Genomic DNA, 26,131 nt, shown 5'->3' with positions numbered 1-26,131 from the left:
ATGTGGAAAGGACAGAATGTCACTGCCTTCCATCAAGTTGGTCAGACACTGAGCATAGGCAGCATTCACACGAACCACCCACCCACCAGGACGTAGAATCCAGGGCCCATGTTACATGCCAGCACCTTCCCACGCACACCAAAACACTACCACAAAACATTTCCATCTCTTCCTCTGTCTACCCAGACACCCTGGGCCTCAGCCTCCAGCCTTGTGAGTCAGAATTCTCAAAGTTCAGTTCTGGGAGGGAAAAATAACACCCGACTAAAAAGGAGCGGGGGTTTAACTCTGCCTGACCCAAGCAGGGCCTCTGAGCTCCTGGAGGGGCGCTTTTACCTCATTGGTTGTGAGAGTCAGAATTCGATCCAAGTCTTCCACCAACTGCTTAAACGTGGGCCTCTGTGAGGGTACAGCATGCCAGCAGTCCCTCATCATCATGTACCTGGGAAAAGGATTTCTCTGGTGAACCAATGTCGTTAAGCACGTGATGTACAGATGTGATTGCTTTTAACAGGTGGCATGGAGACATGGCCTAGATAGTAAAATATAATTACACAAGCACCACCATCTACCACTACAGAAACTTCTCCATACCCAGAACACTGCTCTGCACCCAGACAGGTGTACACATGTGCCATCTCTGTGACAGTGTGACCTACCACTACGCTGGATACTTTTCAGCATCCTCTAGAGAGCGGAAGAAGACACGTTTACCGCCTGCCTCTTCTTCTCCCTCTCCAAATACTCCGGCCTGAACTACACTTCCGGTTTTGTTTTAAAAAGTCTGTTGACAAAAGTTCCTCAGTTTAAAAAAAAAAAAAATTCAGAAACCACAGCGAGAAGGTTTATGCAAACTAATCCGGCACCACAGAGCTTTGCACTAACTTCCTGATTAACTCTTGGGATAGTCCAAGCTTCCCGCCTTATCTTGATTATGAGTTTCGACAGACCCTCTATGATAGAAAAAGCGACAGGAACACGAGGCGCACAATACACGCCTTTATATAATACGCTATAAACGGTGGCCATTCATTAGCCCTCCACTGTACACCAGAAAGTGCTCATGGGATTACTGCTCTAAAATCCCCATGAAGAAGCACACAATGGAAGGCGGTCTCTGGGACAATCACTTTCTTAGTTTGCCCCAGAGGAGAGGCAGCACCTCACTGCACAAGGCACGCGTCATTAACACAACACAATTTTTCTTACAGTGTGAGAAAGGCATTCCTAGAAACCGGCTCACATTTTCATACTCAGAAATAGTACCTCAGTGACGGCACCAGGATAAACTCTGAGTCCCCTGCTTTAAACTATGAGTAGGCAAACACGGCAACCCATTCAGTCAGAGGAAGCATGGTTGATGGAACGGCAACTTTCCTATCCTCTCTATTTTTTTTGTTCTTGCACGCTCACAAGTCTGTGTGTTATTTGTGTGCCCCTGCATACATGTGTGTTCGTGCACACACATGCTGGCATGCATGCACATTTGGGGGCTGGAGGTCAACTATGAATATTGTTCCTCAGAAACCATCTACCTTATTCTCTGAGCTAGGGTCCCTCACTGAGACTTGAAGTTTGATGTTTTAGGCTAGGCTGGCTGGCTAGCAAGCCCCAAGGATGTTCATCCCCACCTTGCAGTCTATGGGATTAGAAGCTCACACACCACTGTACCCAGCTTTTTATGTGGATGTTAGGAATGAACTCAGGTCCTTGTGCCTGTGTGGTAATCACTTTACCAAATGAGCTACCTCCCCATCCCCATCACTTTGTTTAAAAAAAATTTTTTTAACTTATTTTCATTTTATTTTATCGAGAAAAGGGCCTCATTCTGTAGCCCAGGCTGACCTCAACCTTGCTTTCCTGCTCTAGCCTCCATAATGCTGGGATTGTAGGTATGAGCCACCATGCCTAGCTGTCATGATGATTATCAATGGTTAAAGGTGCTTTGGAAAGAGTCCATTTCCTACTTGGCATTGCCAGTGCTGTGAACAACCTTGTACATTCTACAGGGGCAGCCCTGCGGCATTCTAGCTCAGTGCCTGACCTATAGAGTGTTCCTGTCGCAGTGTGGTTCTCCCTTCCCGTGGGCAGCCAGATTTAAGGCCACTCCATACACTCTTCTGGCTAAGCCATGGCTGTCTGGGTAAGTATCTAACTCAGTACCGCCATTGAACCCAGGCGGCAGCAGCAATTCTTCTGCTTAGAGCATATTTAGGGAACGGGAGCCTGAGGAACCCAAGACACATCTGGAGAGAGGACAGATGTGGTGAGCCCACTACACTGTCAGCAGGGATGGCTATAGCCCTTACAGCTCATTGGTGCAGTTGGTGGGCTTGTCCATCCTGTGGCCCTCTTTGAGCAGCTTAAAAAGTTCCTCCACGGGAATCCCTGGGTAGGGTGAACCCCCTAAAGTGAAGATCTCCCACATTAACACCCCGAAGGACCAGCTGCAAAGAGAAGAGAAAACATAGCATTAGTAATGCATCCAGACTGCAGAAAACTAAACATGTCAGTTAAAAAATAAACACCCGCTCACTTCTTACATCCATAGACAAATGAGCCCTCCCGCAATCCATCCTGCATGCCCTTTCGTGACCCCCAAGGAGCCTCCCTAAATGAGGACGACATGTGGACGGTCTGATGGAATTTTCCATCGATAGACAAAGCTCTTTGTCTTTTATGTGGTGACAGTCATGTGGGGGGCAGGGGTGGTGGTGTCTTGACTCCTTGACTTGAGGATTCTTCTCTCTAAATCACCCATCCCGCTTTGTAGCTGACATAGGAACCTGATCTACAGATGACAAAATAAGGCTAGAAAAGCTGACTCTGTAAGGGGATGCCTGCCCTGGATGGCTGGTGGAGCACCGGCAGGGCAGACTCTGTGACTTAGTGTGATGGGAAGGGAGCCAGCGCGGGGCTGGGATTAGCATGGAGAAAGTTCACGCCCCAAGAGAAGAACCTCAGACAGCAGAGAGTGAGAAGACCTCTGTGCTTGATTTCACAGAGATCCACATCTGGATTTCCCCAACCGAGTGTGGTGCACTCAAGTCTATGATATAATTGATCAGAGAACCACAGATTATTTGGGTCCTGCAGTTCTGAAAATTCATGCGCCCTGACCCTGTAAGGTCAGCTTCAACACTGACACTGTCCCTGGTTTTCTACCAAGTAAGGGTCACAATACAGGCAAAAGCAGCCCAGAGCTTCAGTGCATTCACACACGAGTAAGGACTCTTTCCTCCTAGGAAGGTTAGCGGGAAACCAAAAAACCAAAACACCGAACAAACAAAACCCCAGCCCTTCCAAACTAAAAACAAAAAGAAAAACAAAAAACAACAACAAAAGACCCTGTTGTCTTTTGGAATAATTATAAACCCACAGGAACTAGCAAACAGAAGCATCTTTTACCCAGTTTCTCCCAGTAACATCTTTCAGCTAAATTTTCCAATCTACAATATCAGCTAGTCTGGCTCTAACAGTAGTTTACATGAATCATCAGAAAAAAAAATCACGTAATTTCTATCATATTTCTAGAACATTATCAGAGGCTAAGACAAGACTTAAAATATTATATAGTAACCACAGCTAGTAAATGTGGTGGTCATCCCAACTGATCATGCCTCATCCAGCATCAACCTCTCAGGACAAGCCTGGGCCAGAGAAGAATCATATATCCCTAAATTGGAAGGGCTTCAGTCTTTCCTTTTCTTTCTAATCTTTAAAAAGATAGGTTCACGCTACATATTCCTGGCTGGCCTTGAACTTACAACATGTGGTGTAGGTTGGTCTTGAACCCCTGAGTACGAGGGTGTACACATGCACTTCCAGGCCCAGCTAAGAGGGTTTCTTTAAGGGAATGAAGAACGTACCACCCACTCGACAAATGACACAGAGGCTGAGCGAGCATCTGCCATCTGTGATAGGTAGAGGTGCGTCCAATATGGCAGCAGGAGGCTGGTGTCTCCACCTTCCCAAGGTAGGCAGATCAGTAACCAAACCCTAGGCACCAGTCTACTATAAACTCAAGCCACTTGAGATCCCCAACTCCCATGCCTTCTATGAACACGTCGGACCTGTAATATTTTTGCAACTCAACCCCTATATAAGCCAAGGACAGAAGATACTTACACATCACTCTGATGAGTGTAAACTCTATCAAAAAGGGCTTCAGGTGCCATCCACTTGACTGGAAGTCGCCCCTGTAAGAAAATGTAAAAAGTCTGTAGGTCTTACAAGAGTACTGCTGTAGGCCCAACAGAACCATGCCCTGTGTAATCATACTGACTCATTTTTGTAGCCACATAGGCTCACAACTTAAACTGCCCCAAGGTAGGCCCAAACTCTCGGCAGTCCTCCTGCCTCAGCTTTTGAGCTCCCATACCTGGCTGCCTACTCTTGCCAAAAATTAAAATAAAGGACTCAAGAACCACATTGATTGGTTAGGTCCTACAGGGCCTTTCTGCAATGTGTGGAAAGAGACCTGAGTCCTGGAAGACAAATCTGTGCATTTGCTGGAATGCAGAGGAATGACTGTGTTGACACGCACAGTGGTGCCCCTGTCTGCTTGTCTATTAAAAAAACAAAAAATACCTAAGGCCCCAGATCAAGCTCTAGGACTTTCTGGCTGGTTCTAAGAACCGAGCCTAGAAAGTAGACTTAGGTTCCTGTCTCTTTCTCATTTCTCTACTCCAACCTGTCTTGAATTCAGGCTCCAAACCCAGCACCCAGTGGCAGGCGTCCCCAGCTCCATTGCATACCATTCCTGGGTCTCCACCTTATACTCCGAATGAAGAGGTGCCTTTCTAATGGGTTTCATCAAGTTACCCCTAGGGCACGAGTAAGCTCCAGCTAGCTCTGTACATAATGGCTAAGATTCATAGACTTAGTTCTTTGAATAAAGTATCAAAATGACATTTCTTTATATTATCATCTACCTCACTAACACACAATACACCCCAGTCAGCCTCTAGGCAGAAATGAACCTAGCAAAGGCCACGTTCCAGTCATTGCCGTAATAGCTGAGCCGTCTCACCGTCCACTGATTACGAAGGCTCTTACGTGAGCACACGAAGCCCTGAAGGCTTTTGATTGTTCTTCTGTATAAAACAGCACTCCATGTATACTAAACCTATCTCAGATACAGCCTAAATTTGCTGATCAAGAGTTCAGCAAAGCAACAGAATGTAATATGGAGGGGAGGAGCGCCGCTGTTCTCCTACCAATAAGTCTGCATCACTCTGTACCCTCCGCCGCCCTGCTCCCCGGTGTTACACCACACACTCACATTCGTGGTCTTTTTGTAATAGTCTATGTTGTTGATATCCCTGGCCAGGCCAAAGTCTGCTATCTTCATCACATTGTTTTCTGTTACCAGCACATTTCTGGCTGCCAAGTCTCGATGGATACACTGCAATTGAGGAAGAAGAAGAAGAAGAGAGGAGAGAGAGAGAGAGAGAGAATGAATTCCAACATGTTTGAGAACCAAAAGAAAAACATTCTTAGAAAAATGCAAGACAGAAAATACACCCTAAGTCATAAACTGGGTGCAGACTACTGCAAGAGACATATAGGGCTGTAAACTCAACCAGCTGACTAGCATCGACAAGAGGCTCACCATGACGTGGAAATCATTCATTGTGATTTAAAGAAACAAACAAAGGCCCCGGCCATCTCAGAAAGTAATGGTTGATTATATAACCACATTCTCTTATCTTCAAGTGTCCCACAACACGGCTGCATCTCCCGCAGCTTCACCCACACTTGACATGAGATACCATTCTAAAATCTCGGAGCTCAATACTTGCTCTCTCTACCCAGGAAAACCCAACTTTCAGATGACTAAGCTCTAACAGTCTTCATTTCGGGGCTACTTCTCTAACAATGGGGTCTCATGTCCTACAAACAGTCTCAGCAAAGTCTAGTTCTTTCCTTTCCCTAATGGTGTCTAGCCTGGCTTCTAGGCTGTACAAGGGCCCTCCTTACTCTTAGACCCAACTGATTCCAATGCCCCCATGTTTGCCCTCTTGGCAGCCTTGAACACTGCAGAGGTCTGTTTCTGGAAATGACTCCTTCATAGCAGCCTCCCCCCAATCTTCCTCTTGCTTCACTCTCTGGCAGATTTGGGCGAACTCTCCTCTTCCCATGTCTCTCAAAAGCGAAGAAACCATGTCGTGCCTTTTGCATGTTTCCTCTATTCTGTAGCATCAATTCTTAGATGCAGAAAGCAGCTCAAAATCCCTACCTCCATCCTGGCCTCTGCTGAGAGTCTTATTGTCAAGTCACTCTGGGACATTTCCACAGGCAGTAGTGCCCTCTTGACATCTCAAAGCCAATGCTTCTGCTCCTCTGATTCCTAGCCTGTTTGATCCTTAATCAGAAAGGGTCATACTCTATACTCGAGTCTGACCATTCCAACTCCTAGACGGCTCCAATGTCTGTCCTTTGCTGCTCATCCCTTAGGCCAGGCTGTGCTCAGTGTCCTTTCCCGACCTCTATGGACTGCTGCACTGACTGCTCAGAGGCTTTCTTGAGTCCCTTTGTACACCTCTTACCTTTGTGCTTCAGACATGGCCCAGCATGTTCTCCCCTGGCTCGCTGCCCAGTCAGTACTCATAGGTCCACATTCTTAGGTGCAGTTCCTTACAACCCCAGCCTGTGCAGGGGTGAAACCGAGTCTGCACATACATCAGGACCTGGTACTGCTATGCTTGCTATGACACATCTGATGGGAGGATGCTCTGTGCCAACAGGAGCCATGGACTCAGGAAGGTCTTGTCATTATTGTTTCCAAAGGCCACACTTTCCATAGCTATTGTGTCCCAGGTGTGCTGTAACAGTCTGGGATTTCATTAAGGTCCCTGGTAAGTAGAACCCCTGATCACCCACCTCTACTTTTAGAAGAGCATCGCCCTCAAATGCCTTTATATAGGTTATAAACCAAGATTAACTGTCACGTGAAGCAGAGAGACTTCATCTACTGGATGAGCGAACTGGGAATGCCTTCTTGTAAGCTCTCCATGAAATGGCCAAGTAAAAATGGAACAAGCCTAACTGCGTTTGAAACATGAATAAGGAATTATTTTAACTCTGCCCTCATCCACACCCAAGCATCCCCTGTGTTCCCTTGCATGTGTCAGTGAGCCAAAACTCAGAGACGAGGAAGCAGGCAAGCCACCCAAGGCTGTGTGTCCCCGGCCAGACTAGGAGCGGGAAATCTGAGAGCTCCCCAGGCTGCCTGCAGCTCGGCCTGGGCTCGCGAGTGCAATGCTGGTTTGGAGGCCTCTCCAAATTCAACTTCCAAGGCCCTGGCCAAGCTTTCCTGGTGGTGTGTTCCTGCTGACATGCGCTTTCTGTGTTTGGCAGACTGAGTGGTCAGAAGAAACTAGCTTCCCCTGCAGGGGGCTCCGACCACACATAGAGGCTCAGCTGGGACAGATAGGCGGCCATGGGCTACTGCCACCATCTTGTTCACTCTTTATCCCAGGATGCTGGAAAATACCAAGAGCTGAACAGAACCACACTGTGTCTGGCCAATGCAGGCTCTCAAAAGGTGGCTGGCAACCAATGATCACCATGTTATTTGCAAGGACATTTCTACTCCCCACTGTTTCTGCAACCCCCAAATGTACTCATTCCCCCTTTGCAAAATTCATGTGACAGCCCTTGCTCCATTGTACCTACTGGCTGTGACACAAAAAGTCTCAAGGCCGCAACACTGGGGTGGGTCAGAACCAGAGTCGTGGACCAGCATGCTCCTTCCCTGACTCTGAGCAGGGACACACAGCTGATCTTAACTTTAGCCTACAAACCCTTTCAGTGGCACCCAAGAGTGACATCCTGGCCTCTCTGCCTCCTCCATCTCGGCTTCTCCCCAGTTCACACCATATGGAAGTCACATCGTCCTCTTCAGTCCCATAAATGATGAGTGGTGCTTCAGGGCTGAGCTCCATCCTCTGGGCTTGCTGGTTGACCCTTTCTCTTAACTCGATCTCAGAGATGTTTAATGTGAGCTCTGCATTTCCTTCAGAAACTACTCCCTGCTCTGCATCCTGGCTCCCGGGTCTTCCTCCTACTGGGAAGCTACACCACCATTCTGTTTCTCAAGTTGGACATCAGGAGTTGTCTTTCTCTGTTTCCCCTAATCAAACTACTACCACGACAGCAGAACGCACCTAAATTCCAACTCCCAACTTCTTTCTGTGTCTTGGGACCTGATAAAGTTTGGCCCAAAGAGGATCTCAGTGATTGCAATGTTCCACACAAGAACAAACCATAAAGCATACATGACCCTAATACTCACCCTCGACAGCTCTACATACCCCAAGGGCCAGGGCCAGGGGCCCAGCCTTGCACTGTAAGGCCCTGAATGAGTGGCTTTATCACAACGTTTCTGCTTGTTTATATATTTATTCTTCTAACCCCACATTTACTGGCATTTTTCCCCTACTGTTTCTCATGACTCCTGTTTTGAGAAATCAAGAATGACACCTCACTGGACAGGCTGGCGTGGTGGCCCAGAGACCAAGTGTCTGGGGAATCTCGAGGACTGAGGGAAATGAAGAGCCAGTCCTACCACTTCTCCATCAGCAGCAAACCCCGCTGCACGCAAACATTCCCCCAGCTCCTACCAAGAAGGACTCCTGGCAGTCAGCAAGCCTAGAGAAGCTAACAGGCTACCTATGGCTGACTGCCTGGCCCAGGGTTCCACGTGAAATAGTTCAAACATGTCAAGAGGAAATGATGCCACGGCTATCCACATCTGCCAGGTTTCTTTAGGATGCTCATTCATTCCCTATGTCCAGCCCACAGACAGTTCACATATACACACATATATGCATGTATATGCATACACATTGTAAACACATACATGCACATGTATGTATACATATACATAAAATCACACATGTATATATACGCACAAGGGCAGGTATGTGTACACACACACACACACACACACACACACACACACCCTGCTTGTCTTTACTGATGATCACTTTAGAAGTGAGCTACAAGCACCAGAGCTACTTCACACCTCGGTGCCTCAATCTTTCCTAACCCAAAAATCCAAAATGTTTACGCTGACGAGATGCCACGAGGGGAAAGTTCCAGATCATAAAACTTTGATTTATGCACAAAATCATTAAGAATACTGTGTAAAGGTACCTCCTGGCTATGCGGATATGTCATAGAAACAGCTGATTTTGACAGATTTGGCTTTCATTCAGATCACGTCTTGTTATATGCTGGCAAACATTACAAAGTCTCACCTTGAAACTCTAACTCTGGTGTTTTTAAGAATTTGGGTTAAGAGATTTCCCAACCACGCATCTAGCTCCTGAGTGTTAGAGATATAGGTCTGTACCACTGTGTCGGGAGAGGGAACCCAGGGTTTCATGCCTGCTAGGGAACAGCATTCTCCTGACAGCCCTGACCCCTGCCCCCACAAGCAATTCTTAGCTGACATGATACAGATATACAGAGGCGATATCTTGTCAAATGTCCCACATTCTAGATCTGTCTCCTTCTTTTCTCTCCCACTCCCACTTCCTGCCTCCCCCCCACTCCCCCAAGGGAGGGTTTCTCTGTGTAGCTCTGGCTATCCTGAAACTCATTCTACAGAGCAGGCTGGCCTCGAACTACCTCTGCCTCCCAAGTACTGGGATTAAAGGAGTTTACCACCACTGCCTGGCGAATGCCTGTCTGTTTCCTGTTGCTAAGGATTTTCTCAGGGGCACCCTGCTTCCCACCATGTGCACACACACCATACATGTGTAAAATCAGAACTCAAAACTATTCAAATTTGGCTTCTTAAAACCTCCATATCAGGAGGCTTTATAGTGGCTTGAAAAAAAAAAAGAAAGAAAAGATAAAAGAAGGAAAATTTATAAGCCATAAGCTGTAAACTCTCAAGAAAATAGAAAAATAAAATAAAACAAAGACTACTCGGAGCACATAATAACTCTAAGCCATGTCTCCCAGGTGATGGAGAGCAGGGGCGGGGGAGGGGAGCGCTGAGAAGCAGTGCGTGCCACCTGCACCATCTGACCAGGTCACCTCATTCACTCCTGACACTAACAAAGCCCCTGGGGGATCCAGATTAATGACCCTTCAAGTAGCCCAGACTCCAAGTAATAGAAGAGAACCCCTCCAGGGGATCCTTTTGTCTTTGGCAACCTGAGGAGTCAGAGACAACGGAAGGGGGCAAGCTCCACTCCAGGTGGGAGCCAAGCATCTCTGTCCACAGAGCGCTCAGCCTCTGAGTGTGCGAGCGAGGCAGGGTACCTTAGGTCCTCTGAAACACCCCTGACGATGCTGGGCACCTGCCTCACAGCCTCCAGAATAACTGGAATGCTCCGAGTTCCACTGTAAGTGGCTTGCTTGGAATGCCAACCATTTACCTCAGGGGACCTGGCCAACTTCTGACCACAGAGTCACGGAAGGAGACAAAATAAACAGATATCCCAGACTCTTGATGTCAAAAATACCTCCTGTGCTCAATCTCCATTCTCAGATCATATAATTCCACATCAAGCTCACCAGGCTAAATTTAACACCCAAGTCTGTGCCCCAAGCTCAGAATGAAGCCAGGCCATCCCAGGAGCACCCCACCTGCCCTGCCTTAAAGCAGGGTCCGCTCTCCTGGAGTTGTTATGAGTTTGTGAGGCTCCTTTGGCCTTTCAAAAAGAGTCCGTGGAACTGGAATAAGAATAACACCACAAATATTTTCCAGGTTGTATAAGGCATGTGAGGACTAGATAGAGTGAACGAGCACGTCAGAACCACCCAGCTACTTCAAAGACGCTTAACTGGCATTCGCAGCCAACCAAGTAGAACGGGAAGGACTCACTTTTTGGGAAGCCAAGTACTCCATGCCTCTAGCCAGCTGGTAGGTGCAGGACACCAAGTCCTTGAAGGTCATCTGCTCCTCGGGAACTCGGTTAATGTCATAGGAGTACTCCATGCCAGGTGGCCTCCGGGCCCGGAGGTATTCCCGGAGGTTGCCTTTCGATGCGTATTCGACTATGACGTAGAGGGGTCCTGTGACAGAGAGAAGCTCCTTAGAGCAGGGAAGGCAGGAACTAGTCTAGGGTGACTCAGCAGGGTCATTACAAGCTAGTGTGGTGCTGAGGATTAAACGCAGAACGCAACATGGTAGTAAGTGCTAGTTAAGTACACCATCACCAAGAGGTAGCCCCAACCTCTCTTTTTTTTTTTTTTTTTAAGTTTTATCGCTCAGAAACGCATGGATAAAAAGAGGACACCTCCATTTTTAATCTTTCCAAAATGGTGATCGACACGATAACTTCCAAAGGTTTAAAGAAATAAACGACATAGTTGTAACAACTTCCCTCTGGATGCCGGCTTTCCTCTGCAGCAGTGCTTCTCAGCCTTCCTAATGCTGTCGCCCTTTAATACGGTTCCTCATACTGTGCTGACCCCCACCTATAACATTACTTTGTTACTATTCCATAACTGCAATTTTGCTACTATTATGAATCATAATGTAAACATCTGTGTTTTCTGATGGCCTTATGAGAACCCCTTTGAAGGTTGAAGGACTCACAGGTTGAGAAACACTGCTGTCTTTCTGGAAAAGCAATGCCCATCAGAAGCATGGCCATTCCAGATTCTAGGTCCCTTGAGCTTCTCTCTCTCTCTGTCTCTCTCTGTCTCTGTCTGTCTCTCTCTGTCTCTGTCTCTGTCTCTCTCTCTCTCTCTCTGTCTCTCTCTCTCTCTGTTTCTCTCTCTCTTCCTTCCTCCCTCCCTCCACCTTTCTCTCTGTGTATACATGCATGTACATACACATATATCATAAGGATAAGTAATTATTAAATTTAAATGGTTTCAAAGAGCCAGAGCATGGTGTAGACCCACGAGCTGGAAAGAACGGTCCCCAGGCCACATACTGCCTAATAGCAGTCCGGGTCATCACATTTTACTGTCACACAATCATGCTCATTCATTCCTCTAGCATATAAGCTGTTTTTCCAATACAGTGGCAATGACAAGTATTTGTAACCAAGACCACAGGTTCACAGAAACCTAAAATACCTAAAATCTAGATATCTACCCTTTGGAGAAGAAGGTTCCGTTCCAGTCCCTGAACACCTAAAAGAGAAGCTGTGCAAGCATTTTTCAAATCTACTAATCACTGTCAAGCTGATTTCTAAAGTACCAGTAGGCACTCCTGAGGGCAGCCAGGGAATCAGTCCCCTGGGGTCAGGAATGGGGGTGGGGGGAGGAGACAGCTCTTTCCTTTCACTCTCTCTGCGAAGCCACTCCGCTCAGCCATCTGCTGCCTAAAGCAAGACAGGATTCCTCAGTCCCCATTTTGAGAGAACTTCTCAACCAAAACATACGGCTTATTTTAAGAAATCTCTCTTAGTCCCTCACACAACAAAAGCACCAGCAGAAATTCCTTCCCAAAGAAGCCCCCCATTTCTAACTTTCCATGCCCCTGAGGGAAAGACATAGACCTGCTGTGCACCCATGGCTGCTAACATCTTCCTAAGGGTAAGGTAAAAGTGACTTTTAAAAATTGTGTCTATATGTGTGGATATGTTTGGATATTTAGATATTTGGATATTAAGATACACGTGCAGGTACGTGGTGGCCAGAAGACAGCCTTACTTTTTAGACAGAGTCACTGAACAGGAACTCACGTAGAAGGCTAAGCTAGTGGGCTGGTGAGTCCCAGGATCCACCTCCCTCTGTCTCCTCAGTGCTAGGACCATAAAAGCTCAATTTTAAATATGGATTCTAAGAATCCACCTCAGGTCCTCATGCTGCAAGGCCAGCCCTCTACTGACTGAGCTGTCTCCCAGCCTCTACTTTTGTGGATCCTTGAGACAGTCTTACTAGGTACCCCAGGCTTGTGATCCCATGTTTCAGCATCTTGAGTGCCTGGATAGGTGTTTACGACATGTCTGATGGGAAAGTATGCTCTTGAGATGCTCTACAAGCGGAACCCTGCAGAAGCCTGGTTGCCAGTGGTGCAGTGTGGACAGGAAACATGCCCTTCTCGTACTCACCATCCTGGGTGCAGGCCCCCAGGAGGTTGATGATGTTCTTATGTTTACCAATCATCTTCATCATCTCCATCTCTGAAACCAGGTCAGACAGGTCCTTCTCTGTGGCGTCATCTATGAACATCAAGTAGGTGAGTCATAAATCCGCTGGTCTCTCCCAACTCCCACGCTATCGCTCTCGGCCATCAGACCCTTTGAATACCCTGGAGTTGAATTTTAGAACCAGAAACACTTTCCCATCTAATCAGTGAAGAGATAAGAGCTGAGGCAGGCGAGTGCCATGCCCGGTATCAAAGAGGTCACCGGAGGCCACATGGTCAAGAGTTGCAACACTAAGGCCAAGTCTTTCAAATGAAGTACTTGATCATGGATTGACTCCACCCTTGGATATATCTAAGGTACCTTATAGAAAACTTGTCAAAATTCCTGATGTTCCCCAAACAACTCAGAGAGTGATGGAGAGCAAGCCATAGGAGGAACAATGGGAACCACCAGAAAATGTTTTCACAGAGCAAAAATTCCAAACAGAGCCCCTTAGCTTATTCAAAGTTAGGCCCAGGTCTACAAGTGCATCTGTAAATGTATGTGTGTATACAGAAACAGTCTGGGTGAACAAAAAGCCCTCTCAAACGCTCCAAGTACGACATTACCAGAGACACAAGCCATGCCTCACATACATGGCACATGAATGACAGAGGCCCAACACAACGTGGGTTCTGAGAGAACTTCACACAAGAGGTAAGAGCATTTCCAGTGTGCTGTGCCTCCTCTCAGTTAATTCTGCTGTCACTCAGACCCTTGTAATTCTAGGATGCAAACCTAGTACCACGTGCAGACCACCCGAGCATTCTACCTCACAGAGAATTCAATACAGAAATAATTAAAAAAAAAAAAAAAAAAAAAGACTGAGCTAAAAGAAAAGAATTGCATATGGCTTTAAAATTGAAATGGGGCAGAGATGTCCAAAAATATACCTGACAAATACAGAGAAGAGGGGAGGGAGATGGATGAGAGGCCTAGGAGTAGACACACTGCTCAGCCTGCTGTCTTCCCTACACCTTGGCCAGACTCTGGCTGTCGCAATGAATGTTGAAAAGGTTTTGGGACCAATGTCCTCTGATCATGATGAAAAGGATGGTGGGCAATTTGACTTAAAGGGGAGGGCCAACCCCTAAACCTCCCTTTTACAATAGCCCCAAGGATCTCAAAACCAGAGGTTCTGTGGGAACCTGATCCTTCCCAACCCATAGCTTCCAGTGGGGACCCAGGTACTTGCTATCTCCTCCCTAGTATCAGTCTCCAAAGAAAGGAGACTTCACTGAGAGTCTCAGGTCAACAACTAAAATGACAAAATGAAGGACATGCTGGCCCTTTCCTGTCTGCACGTTCTCAGCAGGGAGGGATGTGGTAAGTGTCCTGTCAAAGAAGACAACGTCTGACTCCTGAGTGCCATCCACCTCCCCACACCCAGGACAGACCTCTCTGCCCACAAACCAGGGAAGCATTGAGCATGAAATCTTCCTATCTGAGATCCTCCCAACGGGATTTATAATGTGACCTTTTTAACTCTCCGTATAAAAGAATACCATGCAAGGATAGGTTAATGGTTGAAAGTAATTTAAGCATCTTGGGCTTGGCCATCAAGCTGTGTTAGAAAGGTTGTGTATGAATTTTCAGCCCCTCCCCCCAAAACAAACAAACAAAGAAACAAACAAAAAACCCAAACCGGGCATTTACATGGTGGCATTGTTGTCTACATGTCCCTGAGATCCTGCATCAGTCCCAATTCTGATACCCCCTCTTTGAGTTCTAAGTGACTCTTTGAATCCACATTTTGACAGAATGTGGCATTCCGTTTCCAGGGCCTCCTGGTTCCTTCTCTAATACCTACCTCTCTTTATTTGTATGTTAGAAGTCTGGGTCCCAAATTTACCATATCAATCCCCACCTAAACCCCTAAACTTTCTAAACCCATGAACACACAGAAAAGAAGAGAACCAGGACCTCTTCTAAGGAGTTAGAGAACGGCTACAACTTGCTCCTAAACTGCCTTTTCTTTTTAAGTACACACAGCTCAAGGTAAATCCTGTCTCAGATGCTCATTTATCCTGAAAACCCCCCAACCTCCAGGTCAAGTATGTGCTCTCTGACCCCAAGTCATTGCAGAGTTCACATGTCACAAAAGGAACCCTCCCGATAAGACCCCTCCTCCCTGCCCATCCGCCCACTCACCTTTCAACATCTTCACCGCCACGGTGACCGCCTCCTTGGGTCTGTCCTTATCGATTCCCACCGCTTCAGCCATGACTACTTGCCCGAAGCAGCCTTCCCCCAGGGGTTTGCCCAGCGTCAGCCTAAATGTGTAAATAGGGGATTAGCACACCAAGAGAGCGAGCGAGCGTCTGGTTGAGGGGCACGGGGAGGGAAATTCCAGAACTAAATATAAAAATCTTCCAGAGGCATGCATATGGAACCAATGAGGCCCCGATGCCCACGCCGGGTATTTTCTTAGTGATGTTTTTCCAGAACGTCAATTACTGTTGGAGGGACTATTAAATTTCACATTTGTACTCTTGGTTTATTTTCTTTTTCTTTATGGAAGGTGTCCTTGCAATCGAGGTGGTCAGGCTCCCTCATGCCAACCATGAGGAACTTTTGGTCTTGAGCCAATTAAATATTTATAATTTACAATGTCGCAGAGGAGGGGGGAAAAGTGAAAGGCTGTTCTTGTTTTCTGTCCCTGTAAAGTGGCAGCTTTCAAATCACTATTATTTAATACCAGTAGGTTTTATGGTTTCACTGTTTGCCAAGTTATAGGGTAGGAATCCTCAGCATGTTTCTAAGAATTTGCACTGAAACTTCTAGACAACAGGCACGGTATCGTTTTGACATATGTTCAGAAATCCTTATCACTACCCAAAGTAAACAAGGGAGAAAATAAAAAGAAAAACAGCACATATCACATTTTTAAGCATAAAAGTTTTATACACAACAGACAAATGGTGGCCTGACATTAGTTTAGGCGTCCCAGAAGCCAAAAGAACAGGGAAGTGTGTTTTTATTTTTATTTATGTATTCTTTACAATTTACTTTTAATTACGTGTATGCGTACTTCTGGAGAGAGGGTATGGGCATGTGAGTGCACGTGCTCAAGGAGCCCAAACAGATTCCCCAGATCTGCAGTTATGGGAGGTTGTGAGCCACCCCTCAGGGGCGCTGGGAACCGAACTCTGATCCTTCACTAGAGCACTAAACCACAGAGGTACCTCTCCAGCCTGAGTATGCTTTTTTTTTTTTCAAACATAAGCACAGTGCAGCCAAGTATCGAGTTGTCCTCAGCAAACAGCAGTAAGCACACAATGTTTTTAAAATCTCAAAATGAAGAAAAGAAAATGGAAATCAGCATGCGCTCTGCTGAAGGCACCCCCTCTCCGGTCAAGAACTAAAATTAAATCGAACATCTTGGCAGAAAATAAACATTTGCGTTGGAAAATGGCTAATTTATGTCCTATTGCCCTGTTACTACAACCATAACAAACCTCTCTTTGTGTAACTTCTGCCTCCGACCTAATAAACCGTTTCTAAATAGCCTTCATTCATCGGGGAAGTGCTCCACCTACATTTGTGCTAAACACTGCTTGGAAATGCATAGCGCTCAGATTTTCCACACTCGGGTACCCCCGGGTGGGAGCTGGGCAACACAGACTCACTGTTGACTGTGGTGTCACAGGTGGCCCAGAGCACAGACACAACCTGAAAGCTGCAAGTTTTTAACATATGAGCAAAACTCCCCGGCCAGCCTTGTATACATAGGAATGTGCACCCGGGCCCAGCTATTTATACAATCACACCCAGCTAGGAGGCTGGCGAGGGTCAAGAGAAACATACCTTCCTTTCTCAAAATCCTGTAGGTAAAGAAACCACTCTTTGTGTTTTCTTTGGTACCTCACCCAAAAAAAATGTCCACTAATCGTTCCCTGAATGAATGAAGGAATGAATGAATGCTCTTTTCATGGCAGTACATAAATAAACTGGAAATTCTTCCACTGACATATGAAGGCTGCACAGACAGCCCTGGATTAGGATATATGTAAATATTTCTAAATTGGGAACCAAAGTACCCATTGTGTGACTCGAAGATGCGAGTGGGGGGTGGGGCAAGCTTCCTTCCCCTTTCAACTAGAGCTGGCCATATCCAGTCTTGGGAAAACTTATCTTTGTGCTTCTGAATCTCTGTACACACACACACACACACACACACACACACACACACACACACACACTCATATGCTCTTGCACACGTCCACTCACCCAACTCACCCACTCACACATACTCATTTACTAACACACGCTCTCACACTCACACATACTCACACTCACATGCTCTTGCACACACACTCACACACTAACACACACTCACACACAACTGTGTGTTAAACATACTACTAACACAATCCCAGAAAGACCCCGCAAATATCAAGATAGGCAGGCCAGCTGTCTTCAAGCAAGCTGAGAGCTTATTCCTACGTCGTATGCGGAAAGAGCCCATTTCTCCACCTTCTGTTACTCTCAAGCTGTTTAGACTCTAATGGCACAAGAAGGAAGCTGCCAGTCTTCCAGGAGCCTCACTTCCCAGGCCTAAGGCTGGTCTTCTGCCTCAAGGGCAGAGACACGTAGCCTACCCTCTGCACCAGCAGCTCTGTTAAACGCACCGTCTTGTTGAAGTTTGCAGTTCCAAGGTCCCTGATTATCAAGACACAGGTGGAAAGGAGAGACTCCCACAACTGAGAGCTGTGCTCAGTCCCAGGAGGTGCGGACCATGACCCCCATTTTATAGGCAAGAGATTCAGAGAACTGAGTGAATCCCTCAGGTCTGTCCAGCCATAGGCCAAGAAACAGTTATTCTGACTGGGCCAAGAAACAAAACAACTTCCGGCAAGACCCTCTCCAAGCCTGCATGGCAGGCAACCTTGTGCCTCAACACTCAACCAGACACCTCTCTATCAACCAATAAGCACAAGTATTGTAGGCCAAAGAAATCAGGTGTCAGGTATAAGATTTGAAACGTTTCAGCCCAACACCTCACTGATAACCATTAAACAAAAACTAAACGAGACCAATAGATCTTTAAGGCAATTTCTAGTTACCAGAAGTTGGAATGTTAGTTCTGTTTTAAAGACTGCATAACTCAGGGCACGAGAGATGGCTCAGTGGTCAAGAGCACTGACTCCTCTTCCAGAGGTCCTGAGTTCAATTCCCAGCAACCACATGGTGGCTCACAACCATCTGTAATGGGATCTGATGCCCTCTTCTGGTGTGTCTGAAGAGAGCTAAAGTGTATTCACATACATAAAATAAACTTTAAAAGAAAGTATTAAAAAAAAAAGAAAGAAAGAAAGACTGTAACTCTACTTTTATTCCATGACTGGGTTTGAACTGTCTAGAAACAAGTTCCAGATGCCATATTGCTGGTGATTGATTGATTAGTCAGGACTTTGTAGCTCTGCTTCGAAGGAGCTATTTATAAAAAAACAAACAAACAAAAAGTTTTTTCCAGGAGTTGGTTATTTCAAAACACAATCTCACTCCTACTGACAACGTCAGAGTAAGACCTTTGCAGCTAAAGGCCATGAAAGGAAAATGTCAATCCAATATTCCCTATTATATGTAAGCATTCACCGGGGCCCTGCCCAGAAGGAGTACTTACTTATCTCTGGGGAATTCCCACTTTGGATCCTCTGGCAACTCGTACTCAGAGACCCCTGCTAGCATCGGGGTGTCCGCCGTTGAGGACAGACGTGTCGTTATCCTCACCAGTGGGGTGTTGGAGTTCATGGACGAGCTGGACTCGGCCGAAACCTGTATTCAAAATGCAAAGAAGCAGATGTAATGTTGGCTCTACCTGAGGAGGCAGGAAGTGAGCTGGGACCCAGCCAGAGCATGAGTTCTTGCAAAGAAAGGGGAAGGAACGGCGGTGGGGGCTGGGGGGGCCACGATCAAAAAACAAAATGAAACAAACAAAACAAAACAACAACAAAAACAAACAAACAAAAAAACCCACATGAGCCAAAATGAAAAGTGACAGGATCTGTAGGTCAGGTTTCCAAATAAAAATGTTTCCAGGAGTTTAACCATAGTATTTCTTCTTCTTAACTTTTTAAAAGTTAGGGGTTTCTTTTTTAATTTTACGTGCGTTAGTCTTTGGCCTGCACATATGTCTGTGTGAGGGTGTCGGACCCCTGGAACTGGAGTTGTGGACAGTTGTAAGCTGCCATGTGGGTGCTGAGAACTGAAGCCAGGTCCTCCAGAAGAGCCAATGCTCTTAGCCAAGGAGCCATCTCTCCAGCCCCCTAATTTTTTTTTAAGACAGCCACGTAAGAATAAGCAGCCAGACCCTACTGACTGCATTAGAGTTTGTTTTTTTCCTTTTCCTTGTTCAGAACCCTGGATAACCAAGATCCTCTTAGTCCTGCTCAGCCTGTGGATCAAGGCTGTACTTCTGAGAGATCCTGTGATACTCTAACTCAAAGGCTGGGCTCAATTACAGGGTGCTGGACAAGCATGGGTGAGACCCCCACATTCAATTTCCAGCACCATAAAATAAAAACACATCCAGAATCAAATCAGCAGGTTAGGGATTCACAAACATTTAACAAGTGAGTCCCTCCACACTGTCATTGCTTCCAAAATGCCAAGAAAGATCTCTTTCTCAAGGAAAGCGCTGTAGGGTACGCATGGTGTGGTGGTTCGGATACTTGGTCCATAGGGAGGGGCACTATCAGGAGGTGTGGCCTTGTTAGGGGGCACTTGGCCTTGTTGGAGGAAGTTTATCCCTGTGGGGGGGTGGGCTTTCAGGCTTCCTTGGCTCAAACTCCGTCCAGTGTAGCACACAGTCCCCTTCTGCTGCCTGTGGATCAAGATGCAGAACTCTCAGCTCCTTCTCCAGCACCAGGTCTGCCTGGAAGCGGCCATGTTTCCCGCCATGATGATAAGGAACTAAACCTCTGAAACTGTAAGCCAGCCCCGGTTAAATGTTTGCCTTGATAAGAGTTGCATAGGTCGTGATAACTCAGCAATAAAACCCTAACTAAGACACAGGGAAAGGCATCCTGCTAACTCAACACTTTCTCATTCGAGGAAAACTGAGTCGTAGTCATTGGGAGGTTATTCTCCATCTCCCCGCAGGAGTCCTTCTGAACCTTGATGATGCCCAGCCCATTTAGTGAGAACAGGCTGGCTCTTGTCACTGAAGCTTCAGAAAGCAGGGCAATGAATGCATGAGACCAAGGTTGAGGAAAAGACACTTTGACTCAGAACCACACAGGAAGGATCCTCTCCCAACGCCCGAGCACACAAGGCTTCAGCAAGTTTTCTCAGTTACCTTGATGTATATTAGTCTATGTCAGACCCAGTGTCTGTCTCCTAAACACACCGCCTCTCCTTAGCTGGTTTCTGAGAAAGAAAATACACGCAGAGCCCACATGAAGGCCGCGCCTGGGTATGGCCACACAATCTTGGTGTGATTGTGGGCTGCTGGATACTGTTTTCACCTCAGACCACAACTGAGGCTTTGGTCCAGGACACGTGGAGTGTGACGTTAGACAAGAGCCACCCAGGCAGCACACCAGGGCCCCCTCGCTTCCAGCTCCCTCGCGGGTGACAATCCCCCGTTGAGTATACAAACTCCTTCTCAATCCAGCTAGCAAAGATGCAGCCAAAGGAACTTTCACAGGTGATCCTAGATAAGAATCCGAGGAACCCAAGGACTGTCCCATTGGCCAGCCCTTCTGCTCTTTGTAAACCCAACTACCCTTAATGGAATTGAGGAAAAGTGTTTGCAGTATTAAAGTCAGTGATGTACAAGGTTATCCTTGGCTACCTATTGAGTTCAATCCCAGGACCCTATCCCCCTCAAAAAAAAAAAAAAAAAAAAACTCCACAAAGAAATGTAAAGATTAATAAGTAAATTTTGATATGAAATATTATCATTTAAAATAGACACAGGGATATATCTGAACCTTCTAAGTATCTTTTGGGAAGGGGAAAGATAATTTTCTTCTGAAATGAAAAAAAAAGTATCTGTGTGCATGTGTTTGTATGCATATCAGTGTAGAGGTCAAAGGACAACTTCTGAGGATCCGTTCTCTTTCTCTACCACGTAGGTTCTGAGGATTGAACACAGACTACGGGGCTTGGTCTTTGCCCATTGAACCATCTCACCAGCCCTCAAGGAGAAGCTATATTCAAATTCTACTATGGGATAGGACATTTACTCATTTTGCCACAACAAAAATTGATGCTTTTTTTTTTTTTGAAAAAAAAAAAGGGAAGGAATCTGTTAATTTTGCACTAGAAAGCCATGCACTCAAGGATCCCAATCTCTATGGCAAATCCAGAAGCAAGCAAGGGAAGACGGGCCAGGAAACGTGTGAGTGCCTCTAGAATCCACCCCCTTTGTTCCCTACTCCCGTGGTCCAGAATAGGAGCTCCACTCCAGCAAAACAAAAGATGACTCCCAAGCCCCTTCCACTGTCTACCTGGTGTCCCGCCTAGCTGTGATGAGCCCTTCCACTGTCTACCTGGTGTCCCGCCTAGCTGTGATGAGCAGGCTGCGTCAGAAACCAGGAGCCTCCTGACAACATCGAGATGTCCACTTTCTACTGCCCACAAAAGCACCGTGAGCTTCATCCACAGATAAGGGACTCAGAAGATTCTGGAATGGGGCCGGTCCATAGTGCTTCCCTGGAGACACCCGCCCAACTCATTCTGAATCAGGGTCATAAGTTATGCTTGCAAAAGGCATGTAATTTTTTTTTTTAATTTAAGATCTTTCTGGAAGTCCTTCCTTACAAATGGGCGAACACCATCCCTGGTAGAAATATAGTAAAAATCCACCCGGAGGGTCAGAGGCAAGAGGCTACAGCCAAACTAGTAAAAGTCAACCCAGTAATGAGACAACACAGGCTCCTGCCTGAGAGCCAAGAGCCAGCAGAGGCCGTGAGCAGCCAGGATGTTCTTTATAGGGCCGTCGACTTGTTCTGCATCCCTGGACCCTAAAGTTCCAAGCTTAACTGTTAGGGCCCACTGTGTGCTAAGACCAGTGAGGAGGGGACACTAATCGGGAAATCTCAAGAGACCACAGTTCTGAATGACGAGAATGGCCCGAAGCTAGTGGCACATTGAAGCCTCTGTGGCTTGTCTCTGGGAGTCAGTACTCACCCCATGGAGGCTTACAGGATGGGTTGTGACCACAGGCATTTTCTGGAATGATTTCTAAGGATTTTAGCCTTTGGGGAGAGAGATCAAGAATTGGGAAGCAAGGCAGGAAATGTTTTCTGGAAAGATATCTAAGGATTTAGCAGTGGTCACCTTAGGGGAGGGAGAGAGGAGGAAGGACGGAAGAGAGAGAGAGAGAGAGAGAGAGAGAGAGAGAGAGAGAGAGAGAGAGAGAGAGAGAGAGATCAAGAATAGGGAGCAAGGTAGGAAAACTTATTCTAGAACTTTCTACACCATTTAGATTTTATTACCCTGGCCTTGTGTTTCTTTTGTGTTTTAGTAGAAGTTCTTTCTTTAGTCAAAATATCATTCGGAATAAAATAAATATGAACCCAGGGGAAGAAGGCACAGGCTTGAAATATACAGACATCAGTTAGAAACTAGCAAGACCCCTGTTTGCACTTCTCTCCTGTCCCCCCAGGTTGTTTTATGATGTTTCCACATCCTTCAACATGTGACCTGCTGACTGTCTAAGGCCAAGATGCCCTACGTCTGGCAGGCTACTGCCTGACCAGTGGCACTGTGAGGTCAAGGTCAGATTCCTGGGTCTACATCTCCATTATAAAGCACACTACCTGTGAGTTTCAAGCGGACTCGACTACAGCTCACAGAGTTAGCAGGACAGAATGAAAACAGCATTAAGTGCTTTCTGCTGAGCTGGGGCAGTCATAGCTCACCAGACTGCTCTACTGGGTGGGTTTGTTCTGATGTTAAATGGTATACACCTTAATTGTGTATCTGATTTGCAAGATGGGACCCTAAACTGCCAGCCTGGATGGCCTGAAGCTCCAGTGAGCAAGAAAAAACTATTCTTTTAAATGTAGGAATTAGGGGAGAGGAAGGAAAACTGTAGGGTAGCAAAGTCCTGCTGGTGAATATGACTTAGGGGCTGCCTCAAATCAGAGAGATTTACCATCGTGTCTGACATTAACTGCTCTGTGGAGAACCTTTGACCCAAACAGAATGCATACCACGGGCCTGAGGTACGAGTTTACTGAACACATACCCACCCCGCAAGGTTTTAATGTGAACATTTTCAAAATGGGGAAACAGGAGAAGAAGAAAACTAAAATAATATGAAAGAAAGAAAAACAAAAACCCTGACAGTATTCATGGCGGCCATTGCTATTAAAATATCAAACTGCCTTTATGTGTGGGAATGTTGCTCAATATAAAGTGCAGACTCAGGTTCAACGTACAAGTCTGGAAAATACCTTTGTGAAAAACACCCAGAGAGAGAAAGGGTAAGAGAATACGCCAAGTATCTGAACATATAGAAAATGCTCTCCCTGTCTACAGAGGTATATCTTAATTTTACCTCCATGCGTTTTTACTATACTTTTAAAATCCCCTCTGGGGCTGTAAAGCATGACTGGCTTTCTCTTCACTCGCCTCTCCTCAGAAAGTCAACCTGTCTGGAGGGCTTGGCAAAATCCCCAGCAGGGGTTCCCCGCGGAACCCTGCCTTTCAGGGGCTCCTTCCTCTGAATTGTGGCCCCACTGCCCGCCCACCTTGGACGGTTCCTCACAAACATTGTATTACAGACTTTCTTTCTTTCTTTTCTTTCTTTTGTAGTTATAATTTCCCTCCTCAGATAGTCTTCAATCCTTAATCTAGAAACTTCAATTTTTGGAGTTTCCCTTTCAACCCACTTAAAAATATCCCACCGTTAGAAGTCACTTATAAACAATAAATGCTAACACTCCAGTAAACTGTTTCTCCACCCACCCGAATCTTGGCAGGCGGTTTTTAGAAAGCCACACACTCCTCACGGTCTCCAATTCGGCAGCCTTACATGCCGGGATCTCTTTACCACGTGCCATAAATCAAGCTTTTAACTAAATGTGCTTTTCATATATTTCCACGGTACATATGGGAGATTAACGGAGGAAGTGGGTTTTCTTCCCTTCTCTTTTTAAAGGGCCACCAAGTAATAGCGGTCTCTCTTTATGTTGGATTAAGTTGAACATCCAAAGGGGACCTCACAGACAGAGCAGGCGGAGGCGAAGACGCTATGGGGAGGGGTGAGTCAAAGTCTGTCTTTATTCCTGAGGATTGACACATACCCTTGGACCACAGCAGACTTGAGACACCCTGACTCCCAGGCAGCGGATGGATGGAGCCTTCCGCATCAGACAGAAGGCAGTGCGTACACAGTTCTGCCTTCAGTCTGGCCCCACACACCTCCACAACAAAGCAGAAAGCCTGCACCACACCAAGCTTCGGGGGGTTTCTGGGGGTGGATTTACTTCTCCTTCCATAACAAAATCTAGGTAATCACTCACACTGCCCTGTAAACAGCCTCTGCCTCCTCCAGATGCTTGAATGCCCGGTCACAACAACAAAAGCGCCTGGCTCAAGTGTTCCCATTCTACTAACAGCTCAGCAGCAAAAGTCCAGGGTAGATCTCAGTCAGAGAAGCATGTCTCTCAGAGGCTGAGAGAAAAGACAGGCTAAGCTGAGGGACAAAGAAAGCAACCGGTCCCTCAGAAGGTGGAGACTCTGCTTGGGTCATCCACAGCTATCCAGCTGCCCCAAATCTCCCCAGAACCAGTACATTGCAACTCTGGGTCAACTACAGGACGGAGGAGATTCCGGGTCATGGTATTGGGCTGCTAAGCAGTGAGTCAGAACTTACTTTCACTGAGTTTCATAGACCATGAATACATTGCCCTGAGAACAGCTCTGAAATTAAGTGTTCCTCCACCCTACACCTAATAACCGTGGGCCTCAAAGGCTTATGAAATTGCTCTCTGGTTTTCTCTGCTACCCATGTCAGTGGCTGAGGCCAGGAGCAAACTCACTACAGTCCCATGTGAGACTGGGAGATGGGCAGGCTATGGAAGAAGAGCTGACACAGCCTGGGAAAGCTTGTCACTCCACACGGACTCCACAGAACAGGGCTTCCTCTGCCCCGCTCTACCCCCCATGCCCCACCTCCCCCAACAAGGGACTTGTGGAAATCACAAAAGGCAGATCCGTCTACTTGGACTCAGGAGTACACAAAGACCACTCCCCAGTGACCACTGATGGTCCAGTTGGGTCACAAGGTGCCCTTCTCTAGGTTAGCTACTGCCGTTTGACACCAGGTACCAAGAAGTAGAGGCAAGAGAGCAGGCACCTACAAAGTATGCAGTCGTAGCCTTGGATGAGAGGGATGAATCCTCCCTAATAGGGAGATCCCACAGGCTACCAGCCTGTCCCACCGAAAGGTTGCTTCTTTCCCCAAGCATCAACATACAGAAAATATCTCCCAAAATTAATGTTTACTGGAAAGACTGTAAAGAATCTATTAGATACAGAAAACAACTCAAAAGACCTATCTTTTTACCTCAGAAAATAAACTGAAATACCTGCTTTACACAAGTTCAGGGCAGGGGAGCAAACATCAAGGAAAAAGAAGGAACAAGAAGGTGACTCAGTAGGAAAAATAGCCTGCCTTCCTTGACCCGAGAGCAATCTCCAGAAGCTACATTTAAAAAAAAAAAAAAAAAAAAAAAAAAGCCAGGCTGGGTAGCTGACACTTGGAATCCTAACCGGAAGGAGGAGAAGGTGGAGCGATGGGGCTCTGGGGCTCACAGGCCAGACTGCCTAGCCTACTTAGCCAGTGCCAGGCCAGCGAGTGAGAAACTTAGTAGAAAAGAGGAGTAAGGAGTGGACGGCGCCTGAGGAATGACACCAGAGGTTATCATTTGGCCTCAGCACACGTTCTGTACACACCTACACACCTGCACACACGCGCTTGTGCACATGAGAAAAGCAACGCGAGCAAACAAACCAACTTTTTAGTGTTCTAAAACAAAGACAAAGATGGAGTGAATGGATAG

General features: G+C 46.5%; 1 protein-coding gene across 13 annotated transcripts in view; it reads right to left on the bottom strand.

Moving 5' to 3' along the window:
• Fgfr2 (fibroblast growth factor receptor 2) overlaps positions 1-26,131 on the bottom strand; it is a 100,907-nt gene that overhangs the window by 5,057 nt on the left and 69,719 nt on the right. For all 13 annotated transcript variants that reach the window (XM_032892466.1, XM_032892468.1, XM_032892467.1 and 10 more), the window contains 8 exons: positions 18,736-18,887; positions 15,261-15,382; positions 13,032-13,142; positions 10,847-11,037; positions 5,285-5,407; positions 4,129-4,199; positions 2,310-2,447; positions 337-442 (listed from right to left, as the gene is read on the bottom strand). In XM_032892466.1, the coding sequence (XP_032748357.1) occupies positions 337-442; positions 2,310-2,447; positions 4,129-4,199; positions 5,285-5,407; positions 10,847-11,037; positions 13,032-13,142; positions 15,261-15,382; positions 18,736-18,887 (1,014 nt within the window). The remainder of the gene's footprint in view (positions 1-336; positions 443-2,309; positions 2,448-4,128; positions 4,200-5,284; positions 5,408-10,846; positions 11,038-13,031; positions 13,143-15,260; positions 15,383-18,735; positions 18,888-26,131) is intronic.

Source organism: Rattus rattus, chromosome 2, assembly GCF_011064425.1.
Source record: "Rattus rattus isolate New Zealand chromosome 2, Rrattus_CSIRO_v1, whole genome shotgun sequence".
Classification (NCBI taxonomy): Eukaryota; Metazoa; Chordata; class Mammalia; order Rodentia; family Muridae; genus Rattus; species Rattus rattus.
This window is presented reverse-complemented; position numbering and strand designations above follow the sequence as displayed.